This window comes from Sinocyclocheilus rhinocerous, unplaced genomic scaffold, assembly GCF_001515625.1.
Source record: "Sinocyclocheilus rhinocerous isolate Xijiao unplaced genomic scaffold, SAMN03320098_v1.1 scaffold1915, whole genome shotgun sequence".
Lineage (NCBI taxonomy): Eukaryota > Metazoa > Chordata > Actinopteri > Cypriniformes > Cyprinidae > Sinocyclocheilus > Sinocyclocheilus rhinocerous.
In genome coordinates, this window is record NW_015639873.1 from 148,457 (window position 1) to 169,039 (window position 20,583).

At 37.7% G+C, this 20,583-nt stretch overlaps 2 protein-coding genes across 2 annotated transcripts in view; one reads left to right on the forward strand and one right to left on the reverse strand.

Moving 5' to 3' along the window:
• The first annotated feature begins 12,257 nt into the window (after nt 1-12,257).
• On the forward strand, nt 12,258-17,923 carry LOC107752260 (ADP/ATP translocase 2-like). Its single transcript, XM_016568190.1, has 4 exons — nt 12,258-12,368; nt 14,598-15,084; nt 16,813-16,953; nt 17,766-17,923. Exons 1-4 carry the CDS (start codon nt 12,258-12,260, stop codon nt 17,921-17,923), a joined length of 897 nt encoding a protein of 298 aa, XP_016423676.1.
• Nucleotides 17,924-19,882: 1,959 nt separating this feature from the next.
• The window catches only part of LOC107752261 (putative defense protein 3), a 4,606-nt gene continuing 3,905 nt past the window's right edge, over nt 19,883-20,583 (reverse strand). The window contains exon 5 of the mRNA XM_016568191.1: nt 19,883-20,161. Coding sequence (XP_016423677.1) covers nt 20,049-20,161 — 113 coding nt within the window. The 3' untranslated portion in view covers nt 19,883-20,048. The remainder of the gene's footprint in view (nt 20,162-20,583) is intronic.

The following is a 20,583-nucleotide window of genomic DNA, read 5'->3' on the forward strand; positions in this document are numbered from 1 at the left end:
CTATCCGAATGTTTCTCTGTATTGATGAAAACCGTCACCAGACAGTGAATATGATCAATTTATTTGAAGTGAAGAATGCACACATGTAAAGCTTTTTGCTCATTCTCATTAACAGTAAGTTAGAAGAGCCGTTTAAATAAATACATACCTGATATTCTGCCCTTTCCTCACAGGATATGTCATTTTAATCTCAGTAAATAATTAGCTCTAAGGCCACTACTTTGACACGGCCAACAGCCTGCATAAATAAAATGACCATGCGAATGAATGCATATAAAACGTTCTGCTGTGATACCTACCGAGCTGCTAAATATTGTGGACAAAGGGAGCTAAATGGGGTTAAAGGTCTGTGCTATTAAGCTATTATTATTATTATTATTATTTAAACTAAAGTCCGTTTGCCACACTTTTGACAAATCCTTTATTTAGGTACATTATAACTGGGTGTCAAAGGCAGATGGGATACACAGAAAGAGTCCCTTGTGTGTTTCTCAAAACAGAACAGAATGTCTCTCACACACACACACACACGCACGCACACACACACACACACACACACACACACACACACATACACACATGCATTCAGTCAATTTTGGCCACATGTCCACTTTCACATAAATCTGTAGTTCATGTGCTTCTCTGCTGGTTTTTGTTAAGAATATAGACTATGCTCTCATGCTTCCAAACCACTGTCTCAAAAAAATCATTTGTTATAAATCTACCACCGTTTTGACTTTAGTTTTTTTTTTTACTTGCTAATGTCCAATATATTGGGACATTGTGATCAAATATCATAATAGAATGGTGGGAATTCTTAAAGTGTGATATAGAATTTTAAAATGATCTATTGCAGTTAATTTTCCTAAATTTTTTCCTAAATTTTTCCAGTTAATTTTCCTAAATCTAAATGTTCTCATCCACCTATTTTATTCGTAACTTCCCATATCGGTATAGTGAATGTGGGGGAAACAGGAAAAGGAAGTATTGAATTGCATTCTTATCATGTCAAAATGTTCTTTCTGCAAGAAAATACAGAGAGAAATATACAAATAAATAGTGCACGATGTCAAATATCTGAAATATGAGAGTTCATGCACTGGGAGAGATGCATTTGGATGAATCAACGTAAACTGAAGTCTTAATTATGCTGAGACGGTTGCTGGTCGAATGACAAATTAAACTCGTAGCATCTGACAGCAGATGGATAACACACAATACCCAGCAATGGAGGGAAAGTCCACACGCGAATTGTCTTGAGGTCTGTTGTTGGGCCAGCAATCTCCCAGAGCTCTACAGCAGCATGCAGTCTATAGCAGTGATGTAAAAGCATGCCTGCCATCATGTAATATCATTAGCTATATGTTATATTCCATCAAGTAAAACATTTCTGCTAAAACAAAATCAAACACACAAAAACCTGATAAATGTATGTGTGATTAAATATGCAAGGGCATATATGAGGATTATTCCTTAATTAATAGAGGTTGCGGATGTTCTCTCTCATGCATTAATTACACCCTCATTAGCATATCAATTAGATGAATCAGAGATCATGTAATTAAAGCCCAAGTATAGGAGCACCTGCTGCCTCTGTTTATGTTTGTGTATGTGATAGCATGCCTTTGGCTGAGCATACACTTGTCAATCAATCGCCTCTTTATTCTGTTTGCCTCTGATGGAATCTTTCATATTTAGATATTTTAGAACACGGTTAAAACTCGCCTTCCTCAATATTTCCGATGTCCGAACATTCTATTATGACATTCTATAATGTAATACAATAAATAAATTCAGTTCAATAATAATTATTTTGTGATTTTCAAGGTATGCGCCATAGCTTCACAAAAGAACACATTTTTATTTGTTTTTGTGAGTTTAGCACACAAAATCGAATAAAATCTAAAATACTTTTTAGCTCATGATCAGCAGTCCTCATCACTTCTGGTATGGGTCCATCTGCTGGCCACAAGATGTTTGAGCAACACAATTCTGATGATTGTTTGTGACTATCACATTGCAGTTACATAAAATGAAAGTCCATTTTCAAATGTAACAACTGTAGCCAGTATTATTGTATCATCGTTAATTTGGCATCAAGGGTGATTTCAAACACGTAATAAACTGACCGTTACAAATACTAAATTGAAAGTAAAATTACAAATTCTTGTGAGAAATTCTGGGGTAAGATGGCCCTCATATATACATTATTTGAACGGTCAATAATGTAAAATACTAAATCAACAATTCTATTTATTATTGTTTATTATAATTTAGTAAAATTGTCAAATGGTTGACAGACAAAGCAGAATCCAGAGATTTATCCTGTGACTTAAGTCTTAAGTACAGGCATATTTAACTGTCCAAATTTTAATTAAAGATATGTCACATGTTCTGTAAAAAAAAAAAAAAATAGCTGTTATTCTTTACAAATCCCAAAACATGAACGTGTCCACAAATACATCATTACAGTTTTTTACGATTGCTTACACACTAAAATTAAACTTTTCCAACAATTAGCAAAACCTTACACTCAAGGAGCAAAACACAAGGCTAGATTTGCACAACTGTAAGCACATTGTCAGCTTCACACTATTTGCAAAACATTACACACAGTGACAAAGAGACACAAAACTCTTTGATCATGGTTTAGATCTTTTTTTATTTTTATTTGCTTTAATAGGATTTCACAGTAAGTGGTACATTTTCAAAACACAAATCCAACCTGATCACACTTGTAATTTCGCTAGTCATTCTTTTAAAATCACCAGAACACAACAGTATGATCTTCTTTCAGTTCAGTACTTCTGATAAGCAGTTCATTCAATAACAAGCAATGCAAGCAATAAAATCACCCCTGATGCTGAATGAATGTTACTGTGTTGAACTACAGTATTTACACTTATTATCCAAGTAAACATACAAGTAAAATATGATCAACAAACACATGAAATCATGTGCAGGAAAAATATTTGATTTTACACTATTTTACAACAATACTGTGGTTTGGTTTGAAAATCACCTCATCAACATAAACAACAAAAACTTGATGATTCACAGCATCCTCTGAAAGAGATCATTTGGTTAGCTCTTTTACCAAGAACAGTTGACACTGTTAGTCTGCAGTACAGTACTGTAAATAGCATGAGTACCACATATGTAAAAACTGAACATATACAGTACACCACATAGCGCTGTACCCGAACATATTCTGCACATGGCTGTTTCACTCAGGTATTGTTTCTGATTGACTGATGCCACATTCCGTTTTAATTGTTCTCTTTGATAATCTCAGAGTTTACTACTGTAGATGACAAAAAAAAAAAAGTGTGACAGTTAGACTTATTGTTTTTTTTGGTGAAATGTTCTGATGATGGATCTGATAGTTCCAGCCTACCCTGCTCCATGTTTGCACATTGCAAATGCACACACTCATTTCTACTTATATGGTATCCAATTGTGATCACCAGAAAAACAATATGTGAGACGGAACTCATGGTAAGGGCCATAAGGGATGTTATTATAAGGACACAACTCTCCCAGAATCAATGAAGCCATGAGGCTGGAGTACTCTGAGCAAAATGGCCCAAACAGGCCTGACCCCCAGCAGGGGCATAGGTTGGTTAGGCAGACAAAATCCGTACCTGAAGGGCAGGGACGTCCAGGTGATAGAACAAAAATAAATGTTAATAAGACAAAATTGTTAATTAGGGGATATTAGCAAAAATAAGACAAACAATTAAAAATTTAGCTGCAAGAGCAATGATGGCCCCTTGTCATGGCAACACTGTTTGTAGTATACATCTTTTGCATAATACTTACCACCTTTGGTGAGAATTCCATGAATCCCCTTGTAGGAATATTTAAAAATACTTAGAGCCTGCAATTCAAATTAAATCCACATTAAATCCAAAATGGCCAGCTCCTGTTTGGGCAGATCTGATTACTTTTTTTTTTTACATTTGAAATTAACACCCACCAAATACAGATGAAAATTAATCATGACAGGTAACCCATAGACAGGTTGCAGCGCTCCCACTAGAGAATTGCTCTCCTCTCTTTGAGCAATTCACATATCACCAAAATTTACATTTGGGTTTACTGTAGTAACACTAACTGTAACTATGGTATTTTGCCAGAAATGTCACACTGTCTTCTGTTTTAATGTTTCATTTTATTTTAGTATTTTAATACTTCCCTATAATAATTTGTTTTACCCTTTACACTTAGTGTTGTTAGTTACATTTACATCTGCATTCCAACTCAAACTCATGAGGTAAAATATGTAATATTATTAGTAACTGCACTGTGAAAAAATAGTAATATTGTGATTATTTGTTTCTGTACTACTCACCTCATTTTAATGTTTCATTTTATTTTAGTATTTTAATACTTCCCTATAATAATTAGTTTTACCCTTTACACTTAGTGTTGTTAGTTACATTTACATCTGCATTCCAACTCAAACTCATGAGGTAAAATATGTAATATTATTAGTAACTGCACTGTGAAAAAATAGTAATATTGTGATTTTTTGTTTCTGTACTACTCACCTCCCAATATGATATTTATCTTAACTAATAATATTCTTGAAGCACCTAAGTCATATTATTTAATAATAATAATAATAATAATAATAAAGTCTAACATGTAAAACTAAGTTTATCTGTCTTTAGCCTTCTTTATCTCTCTTAATTTTTTAATGGACATAACTAATGTATGCAAGCTAAAACGTTCCATGTGGAGCGAGGTCCTTCACACCAGGTTCTAACCAGGAATGACTCATCAAAATTCAGCTACATAATTTTTACTTAATTATTACTGTCCACACTGAAAAAATAAAATAAAAGAACAACTGTGCAACAATAACAGTCAATCAGAACTGTTACAGCGTAACACTTCATCACACCACACGTGGTTGGGATGCTTCACTTTCATAACACACAAATATGGTTTTGAAAATTGTTTTAGTAAGACACTAATCCAAAATGGTTAACCTGTATTGGGCAATAGCATCGTTTTTGGTATTTCATTGAAATATCTTTGTTTTACAGGCATGCTACCTGACCCAAAGAACACTCATATTGTGGTGAGTTGGATGATTGCTCAGTCAGTCACTGCCTGACTAGTGTTGTACTATAGTTATCTGAAAGATAATATGTGTATTTTTTTAATGTTTCCTCTCTTCCCTGACTTATAACTGGTCACTGTTGTCATTCAGTTATCGCAGCTGTTTTCCCGTTGGTCTGTTTTTAATTAAGACCTGAATAAAGTCAACCCGGTGAACGTTCACCTGTCTGTTGTAGTCTCATAAGCCCGTTAATATGATCTCCCATGAAAAAAAGCTGTTTGGTATACCATGCTAATAGTAAGAATGTAATTTTTGTTTTTGCAACATTAAGTATACTTGTTATGGTATGTAAATTCTCTGTATGGGTAGAAAGCATTTGACCCTACTGCATGTAAAAGGTTCTCTAAACCTTCTCTTGGAGAACTACATTTCTGCAACACTGCTTCAAGACACATTCAGTTATTTTCAAGAAGCCCTGAAGACCTTGATTAGCTTGTTCAGGTGATTGAATAGGGTTGGAGCTGAACTCTGCAGGACAGTAGCGCTCCAGGAGCAGGGTTCCCTGAACAACAACCCCTGTTTTAGGATATGCATTTACAAAAGTACACATTGCATGGAATACTTATACCAAAGTGTAATGTGATTGATTGGGCCGTTGCATGTGCAATGAATGAACTGGATGCTGTTACAGCTGCAGTCTTTTTTTTTATTCTTCATTTAAGTCATACTACCAAAAGCTTTCCAAACAGCATTTCTATGGATTATTTAAGAAAACAAAACAATATAAACTAAAAGGATCAACAGTATTTGCATACAAATGGTACATTCTTCATGTTACATTATTTGAACAAACTACAACTTGTAGGCTTTATTAGTACAAGTTTTTTGTTTTGATTTTTTGTGTTGGCATGGGTGATGGAACCCATGTTGTGAAGACGCTGTGCGTTTCATTGTGAAAGCGAAACTACTTTGTTTGGCCTTCCAAAAGAGGACGATATCCGCTTCGTCATGCCTGGAGCTGATCCGTGCTGGTCACTGAGGAAATACATACACTTCACGCTGTGGATAGCTGGATCGGCTTTCACCGTGGACGAAGCGGAGTCCAGCTCGGGGTCGTCGAATCCGCCGGCTGCGCCGTTCTCAAGCCCACCGTGTGTGACGCTGTATGTTTCGTTGTGAAAGCGAAACTACTTTGTTTGGTCTTCCAAAAGAGGACACAACTAGAAATCAGTGGTTAAGTTGTATTTACGACACTGTTCCAGAACACTTCAAGCCAAATATTCAGATGTGTGCAATGCATTTTATGGAGGACAGCTTCCTGATCCTGCAGAGTAATTAGCCAACAATGCGTCTGTGCACAAAGGCTGTAAATAGAAGTGTAAATATTGACTCTATACAGTGCAATGCTTATCTCTAAGAATGTCGTGTTATTTGGAGGTGTCTGCCAGGTTCCTGTTGCATTTGAGTCGGATCCAAGAAGCATGCTACTATAGCCTGGACCAGGGGTCTCCAACCCTGCTCCTGGAGAGCTACCATACTGCAGATTTCAGCTTCAACCCTAATCAAACACACCTGAGCCAGCTAATCAAGGTGTTCAGGGCTACTTAATTACAGACAGGTGTGTTGAAGCAGGGTTGGAACTTAAATCTGCAGGATGGTAACTCTCCAGGAGCTGGGTTGGAGATCCCTGATGTGGACCTTTGATTACAACTGACAAAAACAAATGAACAAACATTTTCAATCAGAGATGCGATCACCCTTTTATCCCCATTTCAGGTATTTGTGATATACGTGCCTAAGAGAATTAAGCAGTAGTAACCCCATCACTCTTGCTTTATCCAAATTTTCCCCTACCTGTGATGGGTTTGCCAGTCTGAAAAGTTGTGCTTTTCCCCCATGCCTCCGCATCATATCCACACTGTCACAGGACTCAGAGGCATATACAGAGAATGAACTCAAATGCAACATTTATTGACGATTTGATGAATGACAGGAATGCATGCGAGTAAACATAAGAACAGTGAAACCAAGGAATGCACTCATGGACTGTACACTGACCTGTCATCCAGGAGCAAAGAAGGAGATTGACCTTCAGTCACACCAGATTCTGAGAAGGAAGAAGACAGAGGGAGGGTGAGACTTGAGGAGTAAGACATGGAATGTGGGAGAATTACAGTAGTGTGATGGTAAGTTTAAACTAGTATTTCATAGCATTTAACCGTCTTTAAATGGTGAATGGCCAACGTAGCAGGGACTCAACTTGCAACAGGGCAGCCGGGGGTAGATTTCCTGGATGGAGAGCCAGATCTTCTGCCCAGGAAGGTAATTAGGTGTTTTTGCTCCCGTGACATCAGCCTGAAATCTCCTTACTGCCTTTTGCAGGTGGACATGAGCTGAGTTCCAGACCCTCTCGCTGTCTTGGAACCAGTGGCCCTGGAACCTTCAATGGCTCTCCTGACCAGGGATACAGGTGTGTTTGGAAGCTGAATATGCACTGGAAAGAGGGTCAAAAGGGTGGTTGGCTGATGGAGGGAGTTCTGGGTGTACTTGGCCCAAGGGAGGAATCGCTCCAGCTGTGCTTTTAATGACAGTATGTCCGCTCTCCTGAATCTTCCACTCCGTCTGCCCTTCTGACTAAGGATGACAGACTTACTGACACACCTTTGAGGGAGAAAGAAGTTTCACCAGACCCGGGAAATTAATGGGAGGCCATAATTCTGGAAGGAATTATAAGGAACAGTGCTTCTGCAGCAGTGGGGAGGCCCTTCATCAGCACTAGTCGACAAACCTTAGAGAAACAACCAGGGATGGCGAAGAATGGACAGACGAAGGAGCTTTCCAGCTGGACGTTGGCAGGGGAGATTTGGAGATTGGTGCAGCTGGGATGTCCTTGGATGAAACGGGTCAGCGGAGGCAAGAGAGGGCATCAATCTTGACATTTTTGGATCCTGGACGATAGGAGATAATGAAATTGAAGTAGTTGAAGAATGCCCCCCAGACCTGGCAGGGGTTCAGATGTTGAGTCTCACTCAGGTATTCGAGGTTGTGGTGATCAGTGACAACGAGGATGGGATGATGTGTTTCTGGGGGCTCTGTAGTTGAAGCAAGGTTTCAAGCCTCCTTTTTGGCCATAAACAAGAAACTTGAAACAGCAAGGGGCACAGAGGGGTGAATGTATCTCAGGTTCAACGCCTCCTCAAAATACTTTCTCCATAGCTTTCTGCTCTGAAAGTGGCAAAAGGCTAAATCCATCCTCTGGGTAATGGTAACCTGGCAGAAGATCAGTGGCACATTCTCATGGTTGGTGAGGAGGAAATTGTGACTCACACTTGGAGCTGAAGACATCCAGCAATGGTTGGGATTCTGAGGGGATGTCAATTTGGGACTCAGAGTGTGTGCTCTCGATGGAGATAGCTTGGCTTTGAATTACTTCTGGACCACCACGTGAATTGGTACTTGGATGGTTTGGAAGATGGAGGCATTGTTGGAAGCAAGTTTTTCACCATGGTAGCAGAGGTGAGTAGTCAAGTCAAGTGAAGTCACCTTTATTTGTATAGCGCTTCATACAATACGGATTGTGTCAAAGCAGCTTTACAGTGTCAAGCAGGAAAATAGTTGGTCAATAATGCAAGAGGACGATAACAAAGAGTAATTTTTCCAACTAAAGTCAGTTCATTGATGATTCAGTGATGCCATCATCCAGTTCAGCTCTCTTCCAATAATGTCTGTGCAATCAGTCAAGCGTCCCCAACTAAGCAAGCCAAAGGTGACAGTGCCAAGGAACCAAAACTCCATCGGTGACAGAAATTGAGAAAAAAAACCTTGGGAGAAACCAGGCTCAGACGGGGGGCCAGTTCTCTGGCCAGATGAAACCAGCATGGCGTGGTTTAATTCCAGGCTGCAACACAGGTACACAGGTGAGTGGTGTTGAAGCCAAAGACGCCCCAGGATGATGTCAGCAGTATTCCAGAACCAGGAAAGACATGAGCGTGGTGGAGCAGGGGATCAACCAGAGGTGGAGCTGGTGGCAGAGGTGTTCAAAGATGAAGTTCCCTGCCAGCCCAGACACGAGAAGGGCTTTGACTAAGACAGAGATGTGGGAACTGGTTACTGTCATCATGGTATGCAGGGGAGATTGATTCACAGCAAGAGAATGAACATGACTCACTGGCAGACGAGGTCTCACAAGAACATTTGGCAAGGATATGCCAACATCTCTCCAGTAAAGACAGAGGTGGTTTTGGAGACTTATGTTGTCATTTGGTGAGGATTTATCTGAATGAGTCTGCTTGCATGGGTTCAATATCTGCTTCTGGAGGGTTGGACAGTGTGTCTGGCCTATGGGGCTTGCAAGGTAGGATGGTCATGAAGGTAGGACATCATCCGATGGGATACCCTGATGGAGAGCTGGATGAAACACTCGAGACCTATGGTGTTGTGAGGCCGAGAGATGCAGTTGAAGAGATGGTTCAAGGCTCAGTTGGTAGGCTGTGAGGAGGGCCAGTTCGAAACTGCAGAGCATAATCCAAGATGGCTTGTTTTCCCTGGTGTAGGCGGTAGAGTTATTTGTTTACAGAGTCACGCACGGGATGTCCAAGGACTTCACGGAAATGAGCAAAGAAAGCATCTAAGGACTGGGTAAAAGGATGAGATGGAATAGTGAGTGCTCAATGAAGTTGGTATACCAATTCCTTAATTGGATCCAGAGCACTGCTGGATGATAATCCCATAGAGTTCACTGGTCTTCTGTTATGGGACTCAGAAGCAGGGACAGAAGATTAACTCAAATGTGGGGTTTATTTAAATGGTTTGATGAATGACAGGAATGCAGGTGAGTGAACAGTGAAAAGAAGGAATGCACTTATCTCAGAGAGTAAGTCTTTCTTTATAGATGCAGATGGGAACACATGGAAACCACAGAGAGAGAGCTGACACAGAGATCGACAATAGAGAGAACTGGCAATGGAGATGATAAATAGAAATAATGCTGGAGAACTGTTACGTGCCAGGAGTTTTGTTTTTGTGGTTCCCTCCTCCTTTCCTTTGTTATTCGTTCTCTGCTGTCCTTCTAAATGTAGGATTTGCGATTGGCTGGATGAACTGCCGGATTTGAACCAATCATGGACCGTGACCTGTGATTTAAGCTGCTCCGGTGACAGGAAGAGGAGGAGATTGGAGACTTTGAGTCTTTTCTGTTGGCGAGCTTTGCTCTTGTGTTTTGTTGACACTCTACGCTTTTCAGCGTGGTTCGCTTGTTTGTTTAGGTTGTTATTGAGTTTGCATCCTACCTAAGCTACGCTCCAACAAAACCAGAGGGAAGTGAACGGAGAGAACGTCACGTGACATACATATCGCACCCACGTAGATTTTCTACTGTTAGACACATTAGGTAAGAAGCGTGTGCCACCCGATGTATGGTTTTGATAGTGAGTGTAGTTCTAGCTAGGGCGTGTGTTACACCGAAGACTTTAACTTTTTTGGTTTGTTTTCCAGTTAGTTTAGAGGGTTGGGTTCAGTTAGCGTCTGTTTGGTTTTGTTATTTTCTTTGATTTAGCACCGCTTGTGTTCCTTCCCTGTTGTGGTTTGTATCATTTATTTCTGCATAATTTGTATATAATTGTATTTATTTTGGTGATTTGGTTATTCTCATTGGTACACAACTGTAAATAAAGCGAACCACGTTTGCAACTTCAGTCGTTGTCTGTCTGTTGCTCCGCAGCAGTTGATCTCGGGGAAAATTACGGTATAGGCTATCTTTATTATGTTTGCTCTATTCCATACCCCGAATCGCTAGGGGGCGTAACATAATTTTGGGGGCTCGTCCGGGATCCTTCTCGGTATCGAGCAGGTCCCGGTTATCAGGATAGCTCTATTCCATACCCCGAATCGCTAGGGGACATAACAACAACATATTGTGGAGATCAACAATGGAGATAAAGCTGGAGAACAGATGATGGAGAACAACAAGGAGAATGTCCGGGTAAGGAAATCCACAGGTAAGGAAAATGGGTGTCTGACAGTCTTTGTGGGTAACATCAATAAGACGAGACCAAAAATAAGTGTGAGTGCAAGGTATAAGTGCAGTCTTCGATGATTAGATTAATGAGATCCAGGTTTGTGTAATTAGAATGCAAGGAAGAGTGAGCAGAGTGTGTTGGGAGAAGGGGAGTCTGGTGAGAATGTAACACACACAAGCTGAAGTTGGTGCTCCTGTTGGATGGGACAAAGTAGATGTCAAAACTTCTAGTATGATAATTCCAAAAAATACAGTATCCATCATTCCTGATCTCGACAAAGCAACAAAGACATTCTATGTTTTCCTTGCCAGACCTGCTGCACTCAATTCCTGTTGAGAAAAATCTCATTTTGAACTTATGAAAACTATTTTGAGTCACTTTTTAATTGCTTACCTACACCTTGGACCACATCCACAGCCTACTCTAGTTTGTAATTGATCTTCTGGATCAGCTTTCACTCCAAGAAGTTTCAAACACCATCTGCGTCTGTCAGTGGAGCTCTCAATGTGAGTAATCTTCTGGATAGCCTCATCTCGCTTGGAGTTCACTTATTGAATAGTGCCGAAAATCTCATTGAAACATCACTATCACTACTTTCTTTTTTTACAGTGGGACTTTTGTTGGGAGTTGGGAGCAAAGACACATTGAAATCTTTTTGTGTGAGACAAGGTAGGCCTCTCCACATTTGGAGTCACCCATGCTTTGGGAAAAAGATTCACACAATTGTCTGTCCAGGTTCCATGAGACACCTAGGTATGATCAGAACTCCATGTAGCTCCCGCACTACTTTCCATTGGAAATTAATAACTTCCGGTCTGTCATTTGTGTGAGATCCACCAATCAGAGAGGTTCCTGTATCTCAATCGATTTTTGATTGGTTAAAATTAATGGAGAAATTTTTCTGTGGTTGCTCAGCCATTCCCATGTGTGCTTGAGCTCCCAATGATGTTGGTTGACTAGCTGGTCTAACTGTTTTTTCCAGGAAGGCAGTGCAACCGAATATCTCAGACTCCTAATATTTCAGAACAGAGGTCGGATTTCCTCCTCCTTAAAGTACAGATGAGCCAGTAACAAAAGAACAGACTTCCCATTGTATCTCGCAAACAGGGCCTTAGAAAAGTCATTGAACATCTATAAATGCAGTCAATAGCTAGTAGCATCACGCAACAATGAGCGAGACTGCTATTTTATACACCAAGAACTTTTTGGCTGGTGGAATCGCAGCTGCGATCTCTGAGACTGCTGTTGCGCCCATAGAAAGAGTCAAGCTGCTCCTTCAGGTATACTTTACAACAAACTTGTATAGATTACTCTTTGCATGTGTAACCTGCATTGCATTGTAAATTAGGTATGAATTAATGAATCTTTTTCACACATTTGTCCATCTTGGTTAATTAATAAATATACTCTTGTCCATTGTTAGATCATGTTCTTAATGATGCTACATAACTTTATCTTACAATAAAAATTAATTGGACCAATTATAATTCTTAATTAACACACCGGGTGCATAACTGTTGCTATAGAAATGAATGCATCTTTCACAAGCATCTGATTCACAAATAAACCACACACTCTTATTTTAGTGTTGTTGTTGATGTTGTTGATATTTCAGCAAACCGTTAGCTTCACATGTTCAGTTAAAGAGCATTAAGTTAAAGCAAATGTTATCATTCAACATGCCTATGTATTTTAGACACTGCATTGAATGAGCAGGGTATTCTAGTTTAATTCAGCTGCTCATGGTAATGTCAATAATATGACCCCTTTCAGGGGTGGCCAAAATTACACTTTAATATTAGTCATATCTATAGAAATGTATCTTCATATTATAATATCCACAAATATATCTTAATACAAGTACACACAAGGCTGTTTCTACCCCCAACCCACACCTTGCATAATGATGGCATCACACAACAAAAGATATTATAATCAACATGATTTTTTTCAACTTGCAGTTTCCATTGATGTAAGGTTATTTGCAAGGTTAGGTTTAGATTTAACATGGGCAGTGGATACATGATATTTAAGTAACTATATTCAAGGCTAATGAATATAAAACCAATCTAAAAGGTCATAATTTACATTATCAATTTAATTTTCTAATTGTGTTAGTTTTCAAGCCTTTTCTTTGAAACTTTTATTTTATTTATTTATTTATTTATTTTTAGTTCAATCTCTATAAGGTCTTTAAAATATAATCAAGAACGACCCATTGCAAATTTTGAGCAGCATTTTTGCAGCCTTGAAGGGCACTGTGAAAAGGGGACACCACACGATGGGTTGTTTCAAACGAAAATATGCAACTTAACCAGACATGGTCTTATTATGACTTAACCCCTTACTTATGCATGCAATGCCCTCCCTCAAGATATATATGAGAAGTAATTTAATTTAACAGTCTATGATCGAGTATGTGACCCAGGGTGGAGTCTGTAATTTGGCTAGAATGTGGAGTTTGAGTTGTTTTGTTGTGATATATTACACACATTTTTGTCATGCATGAAAAATATTTAATGTAGTTTAATAGGCAATAAATGTTTAATACTAAATATGTTAAGTAAATATAACTACAAATGTATAGTGTCTCAAGGTTCTATGGGATTATAGCTGTCTAAATCTACTTGAACGTTTGAACATTTGTAGGCATGTATGTAAGTTGTAATTGCTAATGTTAAACTAGTTATTTCTTTTATTCTGGTTAGTGATCAACTTGACCTAATTGGCAATAGTTGTAATCAGGGTGTGAACTACGGGGGAGCTAGGGGGAGCTCGGCTCCCCTTAATAAGACATGGGCTCCCCTGAAAATGTGATTTGTGAAATTTTGGGGGGTCTCAAAAAATATTGACAATGTGTTATTTTGACGTGCAATTTCAGTTTTGTGTAATGTGATCATCGTGGATTATTATGTGTAAAATTGCAAAAATATCATTCATCCATGCATGACGGCGATTTAAACCTAATTAACTTCAATAAAGATAACTATACATGCTATTCTTGTCATGAGCATCAAGGTGTGGGGGCGCTGCGGTGCAAATTCCACTCATGTTTAGTACATGTTAACCCAAAGATTCGTAGAAAAAATATAAACGCTGGACTCTGTGGTCGATTCTGTGTTAAGGTAAGGCATGAAATTCGCAATCTGGTTGTAATCAAGGCTGTGGCAAGGAGAATCTATTTGCAGGGCAGCCCTAATAGCCTCATGGAGGGTCGCAACCAAGACCACCACTGCCACTGAAAATATTGTGACCTTTAGTCTATATCTGTTGACTTTCCATTTGTATACTAAAGCTGACAAAGGTATAGCAGATCTAAGCATTTTGTCTCTCTTCTGGAAAAGTGGACCAATACATGTTTTGAAGGGATATTGAAATATTTTGTGTTGACTGACAACTTAGTGTCTTACAACTGGTGACACAAAGGTCATTGCAATACATTTGAAAGGGTTGCTTTCAGTGATGTTTTATACATTAATTGTTTGTGAAATTGTGCCCTTTTCTTACAGGTCCAGCATGCCAGCAAGCAAATCACAGCAGACAAACAATACAAAGGTATTGTAGACTGTGTAGTACGTATTCCCAAGGAGCAGGGCTTCCTGTCCTTCTGGAGAGGCAACTTGGCCAATGTCATTAGATACTTCCCAACACAAGCTCTCAACTTCGCTTTCAAGGATAAGTATAAGAAGATTTTCCTGGATGGCGTGGACAAGCGCACCCAGTTTTGGAGGTACTTCGCTGGGAACCTCGCCTCTGGTGGTGCTGCTGGAGCCACGTCTCTGTGCTTGGTTTACCCCCTTGACTTTGCCAGAACCCGTTTGTCTGCTGATGTCGGAAAGGCTGGTGCAGAGAGAGAATTCACAGGCCTTGGAAACTGTTTAGTAAAGATCTTCAAGTCTGATGGTCTAAGGGGCTTGTATCAGGGCTTCAACGTGTCTATGCAAGGCATCATCATCTACAGGGCGGCTTACTTTGGCATCTATGACACTGCAAAAGGTGAGTTAGACATACGGCAGATTGCCCCTTAAGGGCCATGACTAGTATATGCTAACATCAGGGGCTGAGGTAGGGCTACACAATAATTGTTAAACTGAAAATCACAATTATATTGATCATAAGTTATCACAGATGTGACCCTGGACCACAAAACCAGTCATAAGTGTCAATTTTTCGAAATTGAGATTTATACAGCATCTGAAAGCTGAATAAATAAGCTTTCCATTGATGTTTGGTTTGTTAGGATAGGACAATATTTGGCCGAGATACAACTATTTGAAAATCTGGAATCTGAGGGTGCAAAAAAAAAATCTAAATATTGAGAAAATCATCTTTAAAGTTGTCCAAATGAAGTTCTTAGCAATGCATATTACTAATCAAAAATGAAGTTTTGGTATATTTACGGTAGGAAATTTACAAAATATCTTCATGGAACATGATATTTACTTAATATCCTAATGATTTTTGGCATAGAAGAATAATGTATAATTTTGACCCATACAATGCATTTTTGGTTATTGCTACAAATATACCCCAGTGACTTAACACTGCTTTTGTGCTCCAGGGTCACAAATGTTTTCATTTGAGTAATATCGATTTACATTTCATTAGAATTATTGCACTTTCACTTGCATACTTACATTTATTTTATCTCACAAACAAACAAACAAACAAAAAACATAAATAACCAACTGGACATTATTGCAGAGTTCATTGAGAGATTAAATTTTCCATATTAAATTCATAATATTTACCAGTGTTGGGCTGAATTGCATTAATCCTCTTGAAGGAGTATTTAAAATTCACATTAAATGCACATTAAATCCAAAATGACCAGCTTCCTGTTGAGCAGTGCTAATGACTAATTGACTAAGTATGACTACTTTAAAAAGTTGTCAAGCTTGTTAAGAACCAGGGTTTGAAAATCAGTCATGGTTGGTAATGCAAATCAAATCCCATTCAAAATCAACTCACTAGCCACTTTGGTGGGTTATGCTTTATCAGTTCTGTCCTCTAACAAGGAGCCTCCAACATTAACAAAACAAAGTGTAAATAGGGTCACACAGTGAATAAGAAGCAGCACATCTTTAAAATGTGTAAACATTGTTTTCTATGCGTGTTCGTACAACAGCGGCAGCTTTCAGCATCTGTTGTCTGCACACAAATATGACTCCAAAGGCTGTTCAATTATATTGAGTTCAAAAATATTGTGATTGTTATTAGTTTCTGTACTCCCACCTCCCAATATATGTATAATTTCTAACAACAATCTTGAGTCCTGAAAGAAGCATATAATTAAGTTGTACCACCTAAAATATGAAAGCTCCAACATGCAACATGTAAAATGTAGCTTATCTGTCTTGTTTTAGCCAAAAATATAATGTTTTGAATAAAGCGAATGGAAATAATTAATTTATGTGAACTAAAATGCTCCATGTGGAGCGAGATCCTTCACATGATGTCTTAACCAGGAATGACACATCAAGATTCCAGCTACAGAATCTTAATAATTTGCACTGAAAAGGAAAACACTCTGCAACAGCCAATCAGAACTGTTACAGCGTAACACTTCATCACACCACACGTGGTTGGGATGCTTCACTTTCATAACACCTTAAAAATGTAGTTTTGAAAATTGTTTTAGTAAGACACTAATCCAAAATGGTTAACCTGTATTTGGCAATAGCATCCTTTTTGGTATTTCATTGAAATATCTTTGTTTTACAGGCATGCTACCTGACCCAAAGAACACTCATATTGTGGTGAGCTGGATGATTGCTCAGTCAGTCACTGCCGTCGCTGGTCTTGCATCGTATCCCTTCGACACAGTACGTCGTCGTATGATGATGCAGTCTGGGCGTAAAGGAGGTAATGTCCAACCCCTGTTTCCTCCCATGTTCCATACAAAATTCATAGGCCTTTTGATGTTTGGTTGTGTTCAGTCTTAATATGATGTTAAAGCAATAGTTCACCTGCAAATGAAAATTTTATGAAAATGAGTTTCTTCACGGGAACAGATTTGTAGAAATGTAGCATTGCATCAGTGTCTCAGCAATGGATGCTCTGCAGTGAATGGGTGCCGTCAGAATGAGAGCCCAAACAGCTGATAAAAACATCACAATAATCCACACCACTCCAGTCCATCATTTAATGATTTGAGAAGCCAAAAGTGGTGTGTTTGTAATACATTCATCAAGATGTTTTTTTTTAAAACCATGATATTGTTTTTCCCAATGAAAAAGTCATCTCGTCTGAATCAGTAGGGAAATATGCACAGATCAAACACCATTTACCAGCGAAAACAGTCAGTTCCAAACAAATATGCTGGTGGATTTCGATTTGAGAGGATGGACAGGGGATGAGCTTTTTCACTATTACCGTTATTATGGTTTATGGACTCATATTTTAACTCATGGACTGGAGTGGTGTGGATTACTTGTGGATTATTGTGATGTTTTTATCAGCTGTTTGGACTCTCTTTCGGACGGCACCCATTCACTGTAGAGCATCCATTGCTGAGACACTGATGCAGTGCTACATTTCTACAAACCTGATGAAGAAACTAACTCATCCTAATCTTGGATGGCCTTAGGGTGAGTAATTTTTTTTTTTAGCAAATTTTCATTTTTGGATGAACTATTCCTTTAAGTGTTTAATTATTATTATTTTATTTTTTTTAGCTGACATAATGTACAGTGGCACCATTGACTGCTGGAGGAAGATTGCACGTGATGAGGGTGGCAAGGCCTTCTTCAAGGGCACTTTTTCCAATGTGCTCAGAGGCGTGGGTGGAGCCTTCATCCTGGTTCTGTACGACGAGCTCAAGAAGATCCTTTAAATACTTTATAGAATTCACTATATGAAGAAAACACCTGTGTATTAAGTGAATAGTCTCTTGCTTTACTTATGAAGCCTGACTAGTGTTGTACAAGTACTTAAATATATGTTATATAAAAGATAATATATGCACTTTTTTATTTTTATTTATTGATTTATTTATTTTTATGTTTCTTCTCTTCCCTGACTTATCACTGGTACTTTATTGGATTACCGTAAACCACAATGTGCTTGGCTGGACCATATGCATTGAATGAACCGGAAGTAATTACAGCTGCAGGCTTTTTTTTTTTTTTTTTGTCTTTATTAGATTTAGGATACATGAAGCTAAGATGTATTTATTTACATTTACATTGTCATTTAGCAGATTTTTATTTAATTTGTTTAAAAAATATATATATGTATTTAATTTAATTTTTTTATTTTATTTATTTATGATGTTTTTGTCAATTTTACTTCCAAACCTAAGCAAAAATTTAACTGAACTGAATTTCATTTCAAACACAAATCTTTGATTTCTGTCAGTACATTTTTTTCCCCATTATTGTGTTGCGGTGATTTGTTATATAAGAACAGTCCACTATATTATGATTATCACTGTAAAGCAACAACAATAATTGGAAACAGTTTTCCATTGTGTGTTACATTTTATTACCGGTTGTCGCTATTAAACATATCATTGCTCTGTATTTACTGAGCTGTCACCTCTGGGCACACAAAGGTGTTCACATTGGTTATAATGGTATTCTGTTTATAATGTGACTGTTCTTTGTGTTTCATCAAAAATGAAGAAAGCCTTTAACTCTAGTTAAAGTTTAGTACTAATACTTTTGAGAGAACTTGCTGAATTAAACATGCAACATAGTGATGTAATGCAGCATATTATTGTTTGAAAGGTTTCACATGCTTTGAAAAATGTTTCAAAACTGCAGTTTAGACAGCACATTATGGTAATGCAGCATTGAAGTAATGAATGAATTTTTCTGCATCTTGAATAAGAATTTTTGGTAACACTTAAAGGACCAATTCTCGCTATTAATTAGTTGCTTATTAGCATGCATATTACTAGCATATTGGCTGTTTATTGGCACTTATAAAGCACATAATAATGCCTTATTCTGCATGGCCATATTTTAGATCCCTTAATCCTACACATACCTAAACTTAACAACTACCTTACCGACTATTAATAAGCAGCACATTATGAGTCTGTTCAGGGAAAACTCTTAGTTAATAGTGAATATGTGTTCCCTATTCTAAAGTGTTACCGAGATGGCTTATTTGAACCATTTATGTATGTGCTACACTGAAATCTAATATCGTGTTAATATTATTATTATTATTTTGGTAACACTTTATTTTAAGGATCAATTTTCACTATTAACTAGCATGCATATTAGCATATTTGCTGTTTATTAGGACTTATAAAGCACATATTAATGCCATATTCTGCATTATCATATTTTAGATCCCTTAATACACCCCATACCTGAACTTAACTACCTTACTAACTATTAATAAGCAGCAAATTAGGAGTTTATTGAGGCAAAAGTCATAGTTAATATTTAGTTAATAGAGAGAATTGGACCTTAAAATAAGTGTGACCATTATGCATAATAATAATAATAATAATAATAATCACCCAGTGGGCCTTAGTAAACTCTGCAAAGAAGCTGCAAAAATATTGCCTGTGTGACTGTGTCCCAAACACTCCTTTTGTCTAGTTCATTTGCATATGCTCCCCTTGGTCTCATTCTTAAATTAACGTTGTTTCCATTTAAATCACTAGCTCATGTCCATTTACTTATTCACTTGATAAACTGTTGTGCAATCAGCAGGATAATGTTCACCAGAGTAGCCTAACAAAATCTGAATTTATATGGGATAATGCACATACAAAAATAAATACATAAATAAATAAACAAACAAACCCAAAGCACAAAAGAACATCATGGTGCATTATATTTATTTATTTTATTTCATCTTTTTTTTTTTTTAAATACCCATGCAAGTATCAGCTAAACATGAGTCAGGCAAATAACATTGTGTGCCTAAATGTGTCATGCTGATTAAATATTTAATAAGGAGTAGCTGACCTAATATAATTCAGTCAGTCTGGACCATTCTTAAGCAAGTAGAAATTGAACATTTGCCAGCAGAACAACAGGAATGATCAGGACAGGCGTGACAGTCCTTTCAGCTCTATTGTGTACATCAAGTGATGTTCCTCCTCCTTCACCTGATAATTAAGAGACAAAAGTCAAATTATTTAATCAGTGTTTAAATTTCAATCAATTTCAAATGAGGAAATTTTTCCTTATTTGTACAAATGTCATTACAACTTCACAGCCTTTTAATATATATATATATATATGTGTGTGTGTGTGTGTGTGTGACCCTGCAGCACAAAAGCAGTGTTAAGTCGCTGGGGTATATTTGTAGCAATAGCCAACAATACATTGTATGGGTCAAAATGATAGATTTTTCTTTTATGCCAAAAATCATTAGGATATTAAGTAAAGATCATGTTCCATGAAGATATTTTGTAAATCTCCTACCGTAAATATATCAAAACTTAATTTTTGATTAGTAATATGCATTGCTAAGAACTTCATTTGGACAACTTTAAAGATGATTTTCTCAATATTTAGATTTTTTTGC